General features: G+C 36.3%; 1 protein-coding gene across 1 annotated transcript; it reads left to right on the forward strand.

Moving 5' to 3' along the window:
- The first annotated feature begins 3,907 nt into the window (after positions 1-3,907).
- Positions 3,908-18,075, forward strand: pex16 (peroxisomal biogenesis factor 16). The gene is made up of 11 exons (XM_051870734.1): positions 3,908-4,139; positions 4,805-4,840; positions 4,960-5,036; positions 11,066-11,199; positions 11,540-11,640; positions 13,842-13,922; positions 14,019-14,168; positions 15,129-15,201; positions 15,310-15,429; positions 17,011-17,075; positions 17,185-18,075. The coding sequence occupies exons 1-11, from the start codon at positions 4,013-4,015 to the stop codon at positions 17,241-17,243; spliced, it is 1,023 nt and encodes a 340-aa protein (XP_051726694.1). The 5' UTR covers positions 3,908-4,012; the 3' UTR covers positions 17,244-18,075.
- Positions 18,076-18,552: the final 477 nt, after the last annotated feature.

Genomic DNA, 18,552 nt, shown 5'->3' on the forward strand with positions numbered 1-18,552 from the left:
ACATACATTTAACTTAAAATTATCATGTAACCCCAATGTAAACATTTGTACTAGTGTAAAATTAGCTAGCTATAACAAGCCAATTCAAAAAATGCTAACTTGCTAATTTGTTAACATGTTAACAATAGCATGGTATAGCACTTGTTGAATTTAACATACAGTACTTGCTCTCAAACCAAGCCGCATGTACCACTTGTCACCATGATGGTAACTCTCCAAAAACCCACATTAACAACTCTTTTGAATTAGCATAACAAAACATTAATCACTACTAAATCTCCCACTTATACGGAGCCCCGGACAAGACATGCAGGAAAAAAATAGTAGGCTAAATCGTGCGCACGATTTACTAATTCGTTCCCTCGATTTACTACAACGTGCGCACAATTTACTATTTCGCTCCCTCGATTTATAAATCATGCGCATGAAACATTAAATAACACTTAATTTTAGCATTTACTCTCCCTTTCGAGTGCCATGGGCAAAGCATGCTGGGAAATAGAAATCCCAGCCCAGTTTCAGTTAAACTTAAGTTTGTCTAAATTAAAATTAATAAGTTCATAAAACTCAAAACAATGAAACAGTTCAGTTTACTTGAAATATATCAGTTCTGTGAACTTGAAAGAAAAAGAAAGTTCTAAATACTCATAACAGTTAAATTAACTGAACTAATTAGTTTAATTTAAGCTTGTCCTACTCAAACAAATTAATTATTTTCAGCATTAGGGTTTACAGTGTGTGACAGCTTTTTTTAGAAAGGAAAATTTTTGCTAGTTTAGCTATATATTAATGAGGTATAACGGTATAATGCGATAAAGTATATCCCTTTAAAATATCTTACCAGAATTATATTATATCATGTTATAACATACTAGAATTATATTATAAATTCAGATTTATATCAAGTCAGGGGTAACGCAGATTCTATCTACATTCAAAACTAATCCATATGCCTATAAATAAGATGTGTTTTCATTCTCTCTACAGTGTGTGTACATTCATGTGTGCCCACTCTGCCCATCTCTAGATGCCCACCAGTGCCAGATGGCCAACAAACACAGGCTACACTCTGATGGTGATGCTTGAACTTACTTGTGAGATTTTGCAACCTCTAGTGTTCAGTTATTAACATAAAACGAGAAATGGATCATTAACCTTTTAAAGAGATGAAAGTGGATTGCTTCTATAAACGCATATGCTCAATTAATTCTAGTTCATTTGAAAGCGCTGATGATGGTTGTGGGCTATATTCAATTTTGGGTCATGCATCAAGAGGTTTTCTAATCCCTGTCTGTGCTGTTGACCCGTAGATGAGGTTTTAGAAGATTACTGGTTCAAAGACAGAAAATGTTTAGAACAGAAGACTACCAAACTGCTGTAAACACTGTAAAACTGCTGTACTCTTAAAAATAGTATGTGAAACAGTATGAGGTGCTAAAACTTTTACTGTTGTCGCATAAACTCATTAAGGCAGTCTGATCAATCATCACTATAAAAACGATCAAGCTGAGCACATAATGCAGATTGTGATGGCACTCAGAGTATAGGGAATGTTCTCAGAACGTTCTGGCAAAGGTTCTCTCAAACAAATGTTCTTCCAGTAATGTTACTAGAACGTTCATTGTTCATGGAAGGTTCTGAAACATTTTAGTTTGACATTCATCTAACGTTTTTTAAATGTCACTATTGCTTCAGAAGGTTCAGAGAACATTCAAAAGTAACATTCCCATGTGTGAAAAATCATCAAATGGAATGTTTCCTTAATATGAAAAAACTTAATATGAACAAGCAAAAAGGTTTTTAGACCATGTTTTTGTTAGTTTGGGGGGGGGGGTACTAGTGTACAGATTATCAGGTTACATGGCAGTTTAATCAAACAGTCAAGAAAGTACAGTGGACAGTGCAGTCAGGGATACAGTATTACATGTAGTGTGGTCTATACTGCTATTTGCTATTTTTAGGTCTTCTATGCATAGAAGAAAATTCATTTGCATAGAGAAATTTTACATACTGTACAGAGTATTCTGTATAGGTTGTAATATATACAGTATATACACACAATTGTGAGTTATACATTCTGAAAAAGTCAAAATTGCAAGATATAAACTCACAATTGCATATAAAGTCAGAATTGTGAGATATATACGCTCGCAATTATAAAAAATAAAAGTCTTTTTGTCCTCAGAATTGAACTTTATAACTCGTAATTGTGAGTTTATATCTCACAATTCTGTATGGAAGCCCGTTAAAAGCCACAATTACCTTTTTATTTTTATTTTTTTCAGTGGTGGAAACTAGCTTCAATATATACTTATAAAACGGTTAGTCCTTGATTCTGACTGGTCAATAGCTGTGCTTTATTCATGATAAAACACGGCTATGACCGCTTCACTACTGTTCTGTGTATCGCTACACAACACCCTTAGCAACCACCCTTAGCAACCACTCTTAGCAACGTAAAATGTTCTCAATTGATATTGTTCATTGAAGCTTACTGTATTATGTAGAAGAGTATTGTAAGAAAAAGATCAAGTGAGTGGGTTTATTATCTGCATTCAGATTTAGCATTTTCCTTCAGGTCAGTCCTACAGTATGTTCATAATAAAAAATCTGTTTAAATGTCCGATGTATTATCTTGTCCTTTTAATAGTTAAGGGGTTTTCCCATGACTGACAGCACTAGTCAAAGCATTTGTCAGTTGCATCTTGTTCCGTGTTCACAACAATTCAGTCTTTTTTAGAATGTAAAAGTCTTCGCTACTGACTGACACACTCATAAAGACAGTCTTTGCCGCCATCTAATGGTGTAATAATGTAACTTCTGTTGCTGTTCACGGTCAGGGAGGCTTTTAGTGAAAGTTTACTTCATGAAAGTTGCATTGTTACATATTTTTGCCTTTAATATTGTGTGGTAACCTTTTTATAATCAGCTATATGTCAGCTGTATGTAAGCAATAAGGTACCAGAGGCTTTGCTGTAGCATGAATAAGTCACAGCTGAAGGGGTTGCGCTTCCGCTTCGCGTCGTGCCTAACAACGCCCTTCAGCCTTGACTTATTCACCATACAGCACAGCCTCTCGTATCTTATTGCTTACATATATAATAATTATTATTATTAGACATATAGAGTACTGTGCAAAAGTCTAAAGGAACATTAGTAGTCACCCCAAAAAATTGGACATGAAGAATCACAAAAAAACTGACACAGACTAAATCCAGAAGAACTGCCGCATCGTCTCTAAGACACTTAAAAAAAACCTACCTGCAAAGCTACCTGTACTATGTACAAGTGTACCTAAACGCAAAGGGTGCTCACACCAAATATTGGTTTGATTTAGTTGATAAAAGTTCATTAATAAATGTGCACACAAAAATCTCACAGGATTATTACAATTAATGGCAAAATAATGTTTTGAAATGTAAACTGATATTTTCTTCTGACACACTACAGCAAAATATATAACTGGCTTAAAACCAAATATATACCAAAATATATAACTAGCTTAAAACCATTTTTTTTTTTTTTTTTTGAAAATGCTAACGTGCCTAAGACTTTTGCACAGTACTGTATAACTAAAGTTTATCCATCGTAAATACCTGGTGGTGGGTGAAAAAAATGCAGTTTGGGAAATTCCATGACGATTTTTTCCTGAAGCTCCAGAGTGACCAGCTACAACGTTTAGGTGATTGGCAACCTGCACAAGCAAAGATGCTAGATTTTAATCATTTATTTTGAGGGCTTCTGCCACTTAAGTGCCTGCCATTGAGAATGTCAACTTTCTCCAAGTATACAGACACACTTACGTCTGTGCATCATCAATAAATGTCTTTGTACAGCTGTATTACAGACGCATAGGCATAATAGCGTTTTAACAGGTTACTGCGTCTTTAAATGGCTCGCGCGCTCGAACAGGAAGTGGCGTCAAAGGAAAACGCTTTGCGGAAGTGTCCGTCTCTGTGTGTTTTCTGCGATGTGTTGTGTGTGATTGAGAATTTATTGCTTTGTGATTGTGATGTCGGTGCTCTACATGGATAAATTAAGTCGTGTTTATGCGCGTTATCAGGAGTATGTGAGGACGAACCCGGCGGCCGCGTCTCATCTGGAGAGCACAGTGCGCGCGCTCAGTTACCTGATCGCAGGTGAGAGACTGGATGTTGTCAAAGTGAAAGTAAACATTCTCTCTGACATCGTGTACAACAGTGTCGTGCAAAATTGAAGATAGATGTATGTTTATTCAGTTATTGTGTTTTATTCTGCAGTTGTTTGTATTGTGTTGTTATCTTCTGTATTTGGGTAACTTGGGTAAGTTTTTTATTTCAAAAACATAAAATTCATCGAACGTATGTAGGATGTATAATTTGCATGCATCGTGCACATTTCTAAAAGTACAAATATTTAATTTTGCCTAATTAACATAAGATATAAAAAAGAAAATGCAGAAAATGTTGTTTAGATAGTTTTAAATTAAGTTTGTCATGCAACAATAGGATATAACGGTCACTGTTTGACTCATCATGGCAACTGCCCGTTTACTGTATTCTTTATTAGTCAAACGTTTGTACAGACCTACTCATTCTTTATTATTAGCTACTATGTTCCACATTTTAGAATAAAATAAGTCATAAAAACTATGAAATAACAGAAATTGGAGTATGGAAACTATGACTAAAATGTTAAGCAAATCTATTTTTTATGCTTGAGCTTCTTCAAAGTAACCAGCCTCTAGATTTCAGCTCTAGACAGTTTTAGGTGATTTCTTTTGGTCGTACAGAATTATGACTTCAATGTATTGTTCTCATTACAGGTCGCTTCTCAGACTCTCATGAAATCTCAGAGTTGGGTAGGATTCACTGCTTTATATAATCCTTTTTGTTTTATTTTTATGTTAACGTTGATGTATGAGCATGCCCTTCTATAAAATTCTGTTGTGTTTTATGAGTTTCTCACTTTGATTTGCAGTCTACTCAGCGTCTAACCTGCTGGTGCTGCTGAATGATGGTATCTTAAGGAAGAATCTCTCTCGGACATTGCCTGTGGTAATGCATGTACTTTAATGAGGTCATATTATACATTTATATATATATAATTAAAGTTTTTCCTTTGAGATCTTATATTGTTTGTGAAGGGTTTTTTGGTTTTATTTTCCACCTCCTTTCTGACTCTTAAAAATGAATGATCCATTTTTGTTGCCATGCCTTAAGGAAGCACCCTTTTTGCACATGAAATGGTCCACTCACATTGATGCATAAAACGATCCACCTTGAATGACGTTGCGCAAACATTTAGTCAGGCTGAAATGATCAAGGATCTTGTTAAAAGTAAACTTCAACTGCTATTTGACATCAGAATGTTTGTTTCTAGTGTAGTTTTAAATGAGCTAGAGAGTAAGTTTTGAGTTCTGACAGTAGGGGTGTGTGATACCGACAAAAGATTATATATCAATATTTTCTGGAATTTTGTTGATAATGATAATTAGACAATATTTTGCTGAGTGTGTTTTTGTGCTGGTGCCTTGTCTTGTTTTGGACTGTTGTGGACAGCTGACTCCCAAAGCCTTTCATATTTTTCATATTCTGTGCGGTGGTTAGTTCACAGTATTGACAGAAATTCAGAAATTTAGTTTTTAATTAAGGGGTGATATTTGCCACCTTAAATTGATTTCCAGTGGCTTTTTTACTTTTATAAGGGCATTTGTTTTTTGTTCTAACCTTACTAGATGTATGCATCTTCTTTTATGTCAAATTCTTGCATTTAATCAATAAATTAGATAATGAGACACTATAGGCTGTTACCAGTCAAATGAAATCAGTAACAACGAAATCCATTTTTGCACTGCAGAAGTGCCACAGAAGCTGCCTTTAAAGCAGCATTTAGATGTATTTAAACTGGAATTACAATTGCATAAATAAATAATGCTGTTATTTTTAAAATATTTTGAAATATAAATTTTAAAAATAATAATAACACTCTGAATATGAAACTAAAACTGCCAGTAACTGCAGCAAGCCACTGTCTTAATGAGTAAGTCATTGGCTGTGTCCGAAATCGCATACTTTCCTACTACATAGTAGGCTAAAAACAGTATGTGACAAAAGAAATATTTCTGAAATCACAGTACTCATAAAAGAGGCAAAAAGACGTACTACTTCTGGCAAGATTACAAGATACACTTTACTATCCCATGAGGCCACGGCAGAGGATTAATGAATGGCAGTGAAGCGACGCAACTGACGCTGATAGGTCACGTGATAAAGACAACCCGGGGAATGTAGTACGTCCGAATTACATTTATACTACACGTATTCATACTATACTATGCAAAGTATTCAAAATAAGTACCTGCTCAAGAGAGTATGTGATTTCGGACACAGCCTCTGATTCATTCAAACGGCTGTTTCGTTTAGGAACGAAGCAAGTGACACTCTATGAATGGATCATTGAATCATTGATTTGTTAAAAAATGCTGATTCATTCAGGAACTAAACTCCACTGTGTGTTGCTCGGTTTTTAGGCTTTGTTTGTGACTATTTCCACTGCCAAAATTGAGCAAAAACAGACAACATTGACAATTTTGTTTCAAAAATGTAATTCACAATACTAACTTCTTGTTTATGGAACTGTTGTATAAAGTATGATCACATTTGCGATCATATCGATATTCTGGAAAAAAAACAGCATGCTCGTGTGGTATTGCTTAACTATATTGTATAAAATATAAGAAAAACTCATACAGGAGCTTTTTTGCCCTCATATATTGAATTTTGAGGTCATTATACATGTTTTTTGCAAATTGAGTGACATACTTGATAATGTAAGCTTCCACATCGTTAAAACAATATCACACACTCCTGTCTGACAGTTACATTATGTTTTCATGGTACATCAAGCTCTTTTATCTATTTAAAGATCCAAGAAACTTTTATTTCTCATAAAATGACTCTTCTAAGGCAGTTTTTTCTCTCTTCTTAATCATCATACTTGCATAAGGGACTGATATGTGCATGTGCAGTTGGCATGGCAACCACCATAAAGTTGTCTCCGAATGAGAGTTGTCTATTGTAAAACCTTAGAACAGCACAGTCTGTGTCTGCTTCAAGAGAGAAGATTCAAAGTTGTGGCAAGCATTATGTGTTCAAAGTCGCAGCCCACTGCTTTCTTTGACTGCACATTGTCAAAGAATTTATTTCCCAAGTCTTTTGCCCCAACTCTGTCACTGTTCTGCAATAGACTTGTTGTTATCCACATTTTCGCTCCACTGATGACAGCCTCGTATTGCTCAAGATGGCTTTGAAATGGGCAGCATGTGAAATACACCTGACCCCTTCAACAAGCGCAGTCTACAAAGATCCTTCATTGTTTTTGTTTTTTTTCCTTATGTTTGTATTTGAGAGACATATTTGGCTTTGTGGGCTCTATTGGCAGCACACAGGAATAAACACATTTAAAGACAGGTAGTTTCAGAGCAGCTCAGCCACAGGGACAAGAAGAATGAGTTTGCATTTACAGCCGTGGGCATTTAAACTATGATCTTAAAGGTGCAATATGTAAGAATTTTGCAGTAAAATATCCAAAAACCACTAGGCCAGTGTTATATATTTTGTTCACTTGAGTACTTACAATATCCCAAATGTTTCCAACTATTTGTAAATCGTGAGAAAATTGCAATTTTAACCAAGGCTCCGGGACGTGTGAGGAGTCGCCTGTCAATTGCGTCATAGCCTACCCGCGTTACCCTCGGTTTCCGGTTTTATTTTGTAGAAACCATGGAAACACCAAAGACTCTTTAATATTTACATGTTTTAGTAGATAAGGGAACAACTGTTTTGATATATTTATAGACAGAAAACTAATTATTGATATATAGCTCAACACATTTAGTCTTATTGTTTAAATCTAATTTTCTTGATTTTTTTTTTTTTTTTTGCGAGTACCGTGCTTTTACCATGCCTCAGAGAAAAACACTATTTTGTGAAGTAGCTAACATAGCATAATCAGATGCAGCTTTATTTTTAGTAACAGTAATACAGCATTTTCTCCATCATACAATACATTTTAAAATTAATTGCATGCCATTTATCAACACAAGCCATCCAGCATTTCATATGATATTCTAATAGCAATCTAGTTTACTGCAGTGTGCAACAAGTGTATCACAGCAGCCGCCGAGCAAACGCACAGAGTAACGTTATAACATTTTTAACACACTCAAATGTATCTAATATGATAAACAGAGCTGCGTTACCTCATACTCATGACCGAAAAAGCGGATGCGGCGCCGGCGACTGTGTCATAATAAAAGTTCCGCTGCTCGTGAGGCGTGTGTTGCGCAATTGCTCCAGCGGCCTCGTTCAGCTCCCACAACACTCGGTCCTGCTCTGCTTCGTACTACAATAACGTTAATAATCGCATCCATGAACATGATTTCTTCCCGAGTCCTATCCCAATTGTTTTCCACCGGCTGTGAGGTGAAGACCACATGTCCCAAGATTCTGCGCTCAAACTTAGCGTCATCAAGCTACGCTTTTGTTTTGATTAGGCCTCTAGCGAACAGAAAATATTACATATTGTACCTTTAATGGACCTCCTCAGAGGCTGTTTGACTTTATATTGAGTTTGTGGTAGTCCAACTAGTCCCCAGCCAGAGTAAACGGCATAAAGTCTAGTCCTCATTCTGGCTTATTCTAGCCAAGAACCACCACTTAGACAGGAAGAGACCATCTGACTGATGTGTAAACTGCCCAGCCACAATTCATTTTGTTCCATTTATGGGTTAGTTCACCCAGAAATAAAATTCTGTCATCAAATATTTACCCTCATGTCGTTCCAAACCCGTAAGACTTTCGTTCATCTTCGGAACACAAATGAAGATCTTTTTCATGAAATCTGAGAGATTTCTGTCCCTTCATAGACAGACACTTTGACGCTTCAAAAGAGATCATAAAACTAATCCAAATGAATTGAGTGGTTTATTCCAAATTTTCTGAAGAGACTCAATCGCTTTATTTGATGAATAGATTGAATTTAGGCTTTTACTCAAACATATACATTCATCAACTCACACTACAGTTGTGGTAAACGGAAGCTCAAGCATGTTCATTTGACTTGCGAGAACCAATGAGGTTCATTCTCACGTTATGCAGCAAGTTTGAGCTTCCGCAAGAACCAATGAGGTTTGTTCTCACGCGTCAAGCAGGTTCGGTTGAGTTTCCGTTTATGTTCACTGAACAATGCTTATATGTGAATAAAAGCCTAAAATTTGGACTAAACCACTCAGTTCATATTTTTTTTTTTTATAGTTTTATGATCTCTTTATGTACTTTTTGACGCGTCAAAGTGGTAGTTGCGTAGCTATCAGTGAAGGGACAGAAATCTCTCAGATTTCATCAAAAAATATCTTCATTTGTGTTCCGAAGATGAACAAAAGTCTTATGGGTGTGGAATGACATGAGGGTGAGTAATTAATGACAGAATTTTTATTTTTGGGTAAACTAACCCTTTAAGACTTTCGAAACACAAATGAAGGTATTTTAATGAAATCTGAGAGATTTCTGTCCCTCCACTGAAGATCAATCACCCACAACTCTGACACTTCAAAACGTTCATAAAGAGATTGTAAAATAAATCCACACGAATCGAGTTGTTTAAATTCTTAAGTCTTCTGAAGAGATACGATCACTTTATATAATGAACACATTTAATTTAGGTTTTTATTCACACTTAAACATTAAGCAAACGTGCATGGAGTTCTTGTGACACGCAAGAACAAACCCCATTGGTTTATGCGCATCAACATGCATGCTTGAGCTCACATTAAAGGGTTAGTTCACCCAAAAATGAAAATAATGTAATTTATTACTCACCCTCATGTCTTTCTACACCCGTAAGGCCTTCGTTTATCTTCTGAACACAAATTAAGTTATTTTTGATGAAATCCGATGGCTCAGTGAGGCCTCTATAGACAGCAATGCCATTGAACTTCTCAAGATCCAGAAACAGTTCATGTGACTACAGTGGTTCAATCTTAATATTATAAAGCAATGAGAATACTTTTTGTGCACCAAAAAAACAAAATAACAACTTTTCAACGATATCTAGTGATGGCCAATTTAAAAAAAAACTACTTCGAATCTTTTGTTTTGAATCAGTGATTCGGATCGCGTGTCAAAATGCCAAACTGCTGAAATCACGTGACTTTGGCGCTCTGAATCACTGATTTGAAACAAAAGATTCCAAGCAGTGTTTTGAAATCGGCCATCACTAGATATCGTTGAAAAGACGTTATTTTGTTTTTTTGGTGCACAAAAAGTTTTCTCGTCGCTTTATAATATTACAGTTGTACCACTGTAGTCACATGAACTGTTTTAAATGTTTTTTAGTAGCTTTCTGGATCTTGAGAAGTTCAATGGGATTGCTGTCAATGGAGGCCTCACTGAGCCATCAGATTTCATCAAAAATAACTTAATTTGTGTTCCGAAGATGAATGAAGGTCTTACGGGTGTAGAACGACATGAGGGTGAGTAATAAATGACATTATTTTCATTTTTGGGTGAACTAACCCTTTAACCAAATTTAATTTTGCTAAAAAAACAAACTGTAAATTTTAATATTTTCATTATATAAAGAGATTATGTGATTCTTGTCTCTTCAGAAGACTTGGATTAAACTGCTCAATTCATATGGATGTCTTATACGACCTCTTTATGAATGTTTTGAAATATCAGAGTTTTGGGTGAACAGATTTTCAGTGGAAGAACAGAAATCTCTCAGATTTTGTTAAAAATATCTTCATTTGTGTTTCGAAGATGAATGAAAGTCTTATGGGTTTGGAATGACATGAGGGTGAGTAATTTTCATTTTTGGGTGAACTATCACTTTAATCTAAAATGGATTAAACCATAATAATAAAGAACTTTAATAATGAATTTTAATAATGACACGCTGAGACTACAGTACGGCTAACCTTTCCTTTTGGACCAAACTGAACAGAAAAATACTAATCATTTCTCTGCATTTTGTCCCGATCTTATGCTTATGTGTGTGTGTGTGTGTGTGTGTGTGTGTTTAGTCTCTTTCTCAACAGAAGCTGTTAACCTGGTTGTCAGTACTGGAGTATGTGGAGGTTTTCACTGAGATGGGGGCCACCAAGCTGTGGGGGGAGGCTGGACGTTGGCTTGTTATTGTTCTTATTCAAATTGCCAAGTAAGGACCCTGTTTCAGAGGTAGTATGCTTAAAGTAGTAGTTCTGATTGATTGTCCTGGGTGGTCTTTTCCATACAAAGAAAGTGAATGGAGACATGCAAAAAAGGACACAAAAAATACCATTAAAGTATAAAAAATAGTCCATATGACTCCTCAAGCCATACAATAGCTTTGTGCAAAACACACAAATATTTAAATTATTTTATGAATATTTTATGAATATCCCTCTGCTGTAGCTCTCATTCAGGACATGTTCAGTTGAACTAACACTTAATCTGATCATTATCGCTGTGCCCTCATTTCTATCGTTCCAATTCGCCTTTCTCTCATGTGTTTTCAGAGCAATTTTGCGCTGTCTCCTGCTTTTCTGGTACAAATCAGGCATCCAGACATCACCACCCATAATTCCTCTGGACAGGGACTCTCAGCTCTGTAGTCAAGGTGAGATGTCATAGACAAGAACCACAAGTGTATTAATATTTGAAAATATTTTGCAAAAATAACTAGAAAAGTTCAAGACAAACAATTGACTCAACAAAGCCTTATATGAAACTTTAAATATTACATTTTGAATTTTTAAAACTTTTTTTGGAATGGTATGAAACTTTTTTACTTTTGTGGCATCTGCTATATGAACAAAAAAGGATAAATGGTCATTAAAAAAAGTCACATTTCACTTGATCTCAATTGGCCGCCATAAGAAATTAATAGGAAATATGAAAATAAAATTCTAGTGAGAAAAAATATAAAAGTAGGAATTTTTCTACAAAATAGTCACAATGAAGGTCTTTGATCATGTCAAAATATATATCCAAATAGAAAACGTAATAAAAGTAAGTAATTATGTCTTAAAATGCTCTTATAAGCAACTGGGGAAGTTGCTTATAAGAGCATTTTAAGTTGTCAGAAAGTTGTCAAAAGTACCAAGTCGGTACTGAATTTTTTTTTTTTTAATGTTACGCTTTGAGCTCTATTGAGCGGATTCGTAAACACCTCTGATTGGCCATTGTGTTGACACGCTCAAGATATGTCTGTGATTGGCTACAATGATCAACGCTTCAAAAACATGTTGTAAATGGACATCAATGACGCTCTTCCCCGAGCGCTTACACAGATACACACTGGAGCGTTTGAGCGTTTCAAACACTTCCGTGTGCTTTCAAACATTCCCCTGCGTTGACCATTGTAGCCAATGACAGACAAATCTGATGAGCGCTTGAACACAGTGGCCAATCAGAGGTGTTTATGAATCCGCTCAAAGTGTCACATCTTTAAAATTTTAAACTTTAAGTTGGTACTTTTGACTACTCTACTAGGGAATATACTGCCTATATATATTGACAGAACAAATCCCTTGATGCACAACAAAAAACTCAAGTGATTTTACCTCAACAGAAGATGCGATTTGATAATTAACTAGTGGACCAATTTATATATTGACCAATATATATACCAATAAACATAACTACAGTAGTCAACATTTGAAGTGGATCAAAAAAGTTCATCAAAGTTGTCTTGAGAACTAAGTTGTCCTAAGAAGAAGGTTTTAGGTTTTGATCCACTTCAAATGTTGACTACTATATTATAAAATCATCACACACATCACATTCACTGATCTTGGTTACTAAAGCAGAAAGTATACTTAGCGTACACGCATAGTCAAATGCACACCTTGGCAAAGTATACTTCACTTGACTTGTACGCATACACAGGCATTCGACGCATGCGTGTTGTGACAAATTGCGATACCCCTATGAGTGACACCCATATAAACATATTTGTATTCTTTCATGCTAGAGTTGTACAAATGAGGGTACTTTCTAACCTCTTCACACTATCTCTCATCTGTGTAGGCCTCCATTGTCGCTGTAGCTTACATGAATTTTACCCTGTGTCCCAATGTCCATACTCTCCATCCTAAATAGTATGTGAGTCCCCAGATGGTCTACTATTTCCGGTAGATTTTCGAAGTGTGGATCCATGCACACTATAAAGGCTAATATTGCCCACAACCCATTGCGCTTTGGATGAGGATTCAGTTCAGAACTACAAACACGAGTAAAAAGAGTCAAAAAACTACAAAACATGGCGGATATGCACAACCGACGCTGAGAGGTTTGAGTGACTAATAATCAGTTCAACCTGATAGAAAATATTTATTTATTGTTATCCGTGTTATATTTCATCTGCAATATAATGCCAAATGCAAAAATCTAAACATATTAACACAAAGGTTTCAAACTCAAAAGTCAGAGTTAATTTATTGTTATTTTTCCACTGCATGACAGGCAGTGAAACCAACTGAAGTGTCTCTGGAAACCGCTGTGTAGGGCATTTAGCACAGTCACAACAAACAATTAACGCACAACAATAAGTACAAAAACACTCCCACTGATGACAGTAAATAAACAGTGTGTGAGACAATAAGAGCAGTGTATGGCCTGTGCAGATAAGCTGTCATTGTGTAGTTGAGTGTTGTGTAGAGCTGAGTAAGAGCCTGTGGAGTTACTGCAGTTTGCCCTTGAGCGTAACACCGGGAGACTCAAAGGGAACTGTCTGTTCCTGCAGTCAGTGTACTGTAGGTTCTTTATATCGAAAAGTGATTTCCTGCGCACCGCTCATACATTGATCTTCCTACACAGAGAACAATACAGAAGAAGGTGATGAGGACACTACTTTCGTGGGCCAGCGTTCAGGAAGAGTGGTCCGACCGCTGGGAAGTGGTAAGACTTGGCAATAGCCATCACTTCTGTATGCGCATCCTTTTCCAGTATATGAAAAAGTGTGCCCTTATAAAGTATTGTCCATTTTCTTTCTAGCACCATCGTTACAGTCTCGTCTTTGGGGTCTCCCTCGGAAAAAGAATACAGGTAGGAATCAGGAAGAGGAGCTCCACTCAAGCCCGACCCCTCTTGGTCTGCAGGAAACCATCGCCGAATCCCTGTACATCGCACGACCGCTTGTTCATTGTATCCTTTCTGCTAATTCTCTTTTATGACAATTTTCACCACAATATCAGTGTAATATTATCTCAGATAGACGAATAGTTCATTTATTCCCAGGGGTGTGGGAACAATTGGAAAACAAGTGGGAATTAGCTATTGTAAGATTACTACTTATCGCTTGCATATTCGATCTACTACTGATGGTTTTTAATTCATTTTCTTTACAGCATGGTCAAACAAAATAAACACTTAAAATATTATGAAATACAAATACTTCCATAAAAAAGGGATGCTCTAATGCAGTGGTTCTCTTTTTTTTTTTTTTTTTTTTTTACTCCAAGGCCTCCTATTTTCCAAAACAATATTTGAAGGCTGACACTAGTTTCTGTAAATTACATTTCAGGATTCCAGAAGTTTTAAGAGCTGAATGTTTTTCAAGGTTACCACTATTTAACCAATGGCTGTTCCAGTTATTCGTGGTTTACTGGAATAGGATTAAAGTTAAGAATATTTAAATTCTGCATGAAACGAAAATTGTGATAATCTTTTCTTCCCTATTGTGATGTATATCCAAGTGAAACTGCTTCTCAGAGAAGAAAAAATGTAGTGCAGGACTTGATTGTCTACATGGCATTGATTGAACGGTTGTGGTTTGCTATTGGTCGATCTCATGTAATTGACAGGTTGTCCCGCCCTCGTGCCAGTAAACACGTCATCAGAGATGAGATGTCGCTGCAAAAGGGAAGGGAAGATATTTTGATTAAAGATTACGAAAGCACAAATCAATTAATAAATACTGTAATATTCCATAAAAAACAATATTTGTTCATTTTGATTTCATGGTGAATTTAATTTCTAGCCAATCCAATATTTTAGAGTTTGGTATAACTAGAAAAATGTATGTTCGTTATAAAATCCATGAAGTTTTAAGATGATCAGTGGTGATGAAATTGTTGGTGACCCATAATCCTTAATATTTGCAAGTGGCCAGTCTTGGGATTTGCGGAAAACGTTCCTGGAAGCCTTGGATCATCTCTGGTCTCTTAGAGATAACCAGGTACAAAATGCTTAAGTTTGCACCTCTCTCTCTCTCTCTCTTTGCTGTCTTTCTCAGTCTGTCTGGGAAGATTTACAGAAGTTGAATCTGATGCTGTTTTCTGTCCAGCTTCAGTCTGTTGAGTGACACCAAGGCGCTGAACCGCAGAGAGCGTGCTGAGATGAGGAGACGGGCGTTCCTTCTCCTCTACTACCTGCTCCGCTCCCCCTTCTATGACCGATACTCTGAGTCAGTGTCTCCTTTATTGCATCCACTGCATTAGTGTGGTCTTCTCATGTGATGTGCATCTGTTTTGTTCAAATCCTTATGCTTGAGTATTAATCTTTGGTGAGTAACTCAGCATGCACAATTTGTGCTACGAACATGAATGATACCTCAAATTGTGCAGTGTTTGAGAAGAGCAGTTTTCTAAGCAATCAGTTAAAATTTTCACTTGACAGACAATGAAATTGGTCAAATAAAATCTGATATAGGCTTAGCAACCACTCAGAACACCCTAGCAACCGATTAAGGCCCGATATACTAACCGCAAAGTTTTCTTTCTTCGCTTAGGGGTAAAAATAAGCTTGCATACAATACCTTTGCAGCAATAAAGAATACAACAGGGCTAAAGGCACACCTTAAGAAAAAAATGTGCTTTTCACTATGCCCATAATGTATGATTGCAGAAAAAAATATATGTTTGTATCAAACAAATGGAGCAACTGATTTTGAGTGAAAATAAATCATAAAAGTGGTTTATTTTGTTTAAAAATCATAAATGAATCATAAATATGAGCACCAGGGGTAAAAGGCTCACCAGCAAGTGGTAAAAGGCACACAGGATTGATACAAATACTTTAGCTAAAATAATGTTTTTAATAATGTCTAAGGTAATACTTGTTCAAAACAATCACTTTATTAAAGTTTGTAGTATTATCGGCCAAATTTTCACAGGTAATCTTAAAAATACGCTGCGGCAAAAATGGTTTAGTGATTTAGAGAAAATAAAATTAAAGGCCCCTTTTACCCCGGTGCACCTTTAGCCCCTTTGTACCCTACAGTTAACGAACATTCAGATGCCGACCATGCTGCTGAGAGCAGCGTTTAGATGAATATGTAAATATTTGCTGGTCACTTTCCTCTCAGTAACAAAATAAATACACAATAAAAATGACAGTGGTAAGAAAACAGCAGTTAAGCAAACATCTGATCATAGTTATGTGTATATGTTTGCACCACCTCTGCAGTTCGGCACTCATGTCACATTTATTCATATAGCAATTTATACAATAGATTGCTTTAAAACAAGCGGTTTTACAGTATTAAACATGAAAAACAGTATCATTGTAGCTTTCAGTTAGAATTACAACTATAGTTTCTACTATAAAGCAGCTCTCCAGTGTGTTCATGTTACTCGCGACTGACCTCAACGGACTAAACAGAAGAAATGAACCGGAGATTTTCAAGTCAAAGAAGGCGGAGCCTCAGAGCCACACCTACTTATTGCATCATCGCCATGGACCAATGATAGTTCAAAGGTTTTTACCAGCCAGAGTAAACTTTTCAGGAAAGTTTGCCCGTTTCGAACTCCACACGAACTTTGTTTTGCCCTGAATTTGTTCAAAATTACGTCACACCAGTTATTTCTTCAATTTCGCTTGAAGTATATCGAGGCCTTTAGGCACTTTCTGGCATTCACACGGCTATATTTTTACCAGAAAATATAAATATGGATTTTTATAAGATTTTATCTAGATTTCACAACATACTATAACTGCATAATGGGGCTTTTTGTTCCCAGATCTAATGTCTCTTTTACACTCACAGGACGAAGATCCTCTTCCTCCTTCGCTTCTTGGCAGATTATGTTCCCGGAGTTGGTTTGGTTGCGCGTAAGTGGCGTATCCATCTCACCGAATGGATGTTCAATGCTGTCACACTAAAAGCTTTAAAAAAGCTCCGAGATATGTGCTGACTGGATTTCTTTTCCTGTCCTCTCAGGTCCACTGATGGAGTACTTGCCCATTTGGCAGAAGATCTACTTTTATAACTGGGGCTGACGTCAAAGTGAATCTTTCACAGGTCAGCACCGCCAAAATGTTAGTAAAATGAGAGGAAGCCATTTAGAGGATGCTACAGCGACACAAGGACTCAAATCACACCTGTGCCAGAACATTACCACATTTATTGAGGAGCTTTGCAGTCAGTGAGTAACAGATGCACTCCTGGTCTCTGAGAATATATATCTGGATAGTGATTTTCCGATTGCTGTTTTTTTTTTTATCTCTTTTAGCTTTCACATAATTTTATGCATCTGAGCCTTTTTCCACCACTTTTTTTTTTTTTTTTTTGCACTTATAAACATCTGTTCTCGAATTAATTTGGGCCAAACTTCAAGCTCTCTTATCCCGTAATCTGTCCCTCAACATGAATGCCTTCCTTTTAATTTAGATGTTTATTTCCAGGGAACGGTTTTATTGAACACAATAATTGACTGGCTGAAATGAAATCAATTAGACAGTCATCTTTTTGTTTTTTTTTATGTCCGGTTCATCATCAGAGTTTTGTGGAACGGATGGGATGAAGCTGAATCTGATACTTTTTAATTGTAGCTACATTTGCTCATTAAATGGAGTAATCCATCGATGATAAATTGTTTCACAGGAGGACTCCAATAAGACTTTGGTGCGTAAACCAGCATTATGAGCGTGTTTTTTTCACTGTGTGAAATAAACTCATTCGAGTCTCTGTTTGAAAGCCCATCATTATTTTGATTGAAAGACCTGAAGCAAAAATAAAAATCATGACTGTTTTGAAATGCTGAAAGTGTGAAATTGGATAATTGGTTTTGTATATACCTCTGTGCATTTAATAAATCTTTAAATAATAAGAGTCCTCATGCCCCAAGTGTTTTCCATCAGAGAGCAGAATTTATAATGCTGCTAAATGCTACTCGTACACATATGGGCCATAACTCAAAGCCTGATCTCAGTGTTTTTGTTCAGCTTTTCAAATGAATGTTTGAATTAAACATAAATGTGATGTATGTCCTCCAGATTCATGGAGTCCCAGCAACCCCCTCCCTATACTGTAGTATATATGCTCATGAAAAAATCCCTGAACTACAGTATCAGCAAAGCTGAAGATGATAAACTGCTTCCGAAAGGAAGACAAAAAAAAAAAAAATGTCCTCATGGACCTCAGAGTTAGGAACAGCCAAGCTATCCATTATACATCCCTGTGGGGTTAAAAAAGACATCTCTCTTGAATTGTGCCCCTAGATACTCACTAGCTCCCCATTGCAATCTATCTATCTCTTTTGCTCTTTTAACGTACTGCTGTGTGTGTATATTTTGGGATTTACCTGAA

This window comes from Ctenopharyngodon idella, chromosome 18, assembly GCF_019924925.1.
Source record: "Ctenopharyngodon idella isolate HZGC_01 chromosome 18, HZGC01, whole genome shotgun sequence".
Taxonomy (NCBI): domain Eukaryota; kingdom Metazoa; phylum Chordata; class Actinopteri; order Cypriniformes; family Xenocyprididae; genus Ctenopharyngodon; species Ctenopharyngodon idella.

Coding starts and splice junctions, on each gene's coding strand:
- pex16 (XM_051870734.1), top strand. CDS start 4,013: ATGTCGGTGCTCTACATGGATAAATTAAGTCGTGTTTATGCGCGTTAT. Junction 15,430..17,010: donor TTCTATGACCGATACTCTGA/GTCAGTGTCTCC, acceptor TTACACTCACAG/GACGAAGATCCTCTTCCTCC. Junction 17,076..17,184: donor CGGAGTTGGTTTGGTTGCGC/GTAAGTGGCGTA, acceptor CTGTCCTCTCAG/GTCCACTGATGGAGTACTTG.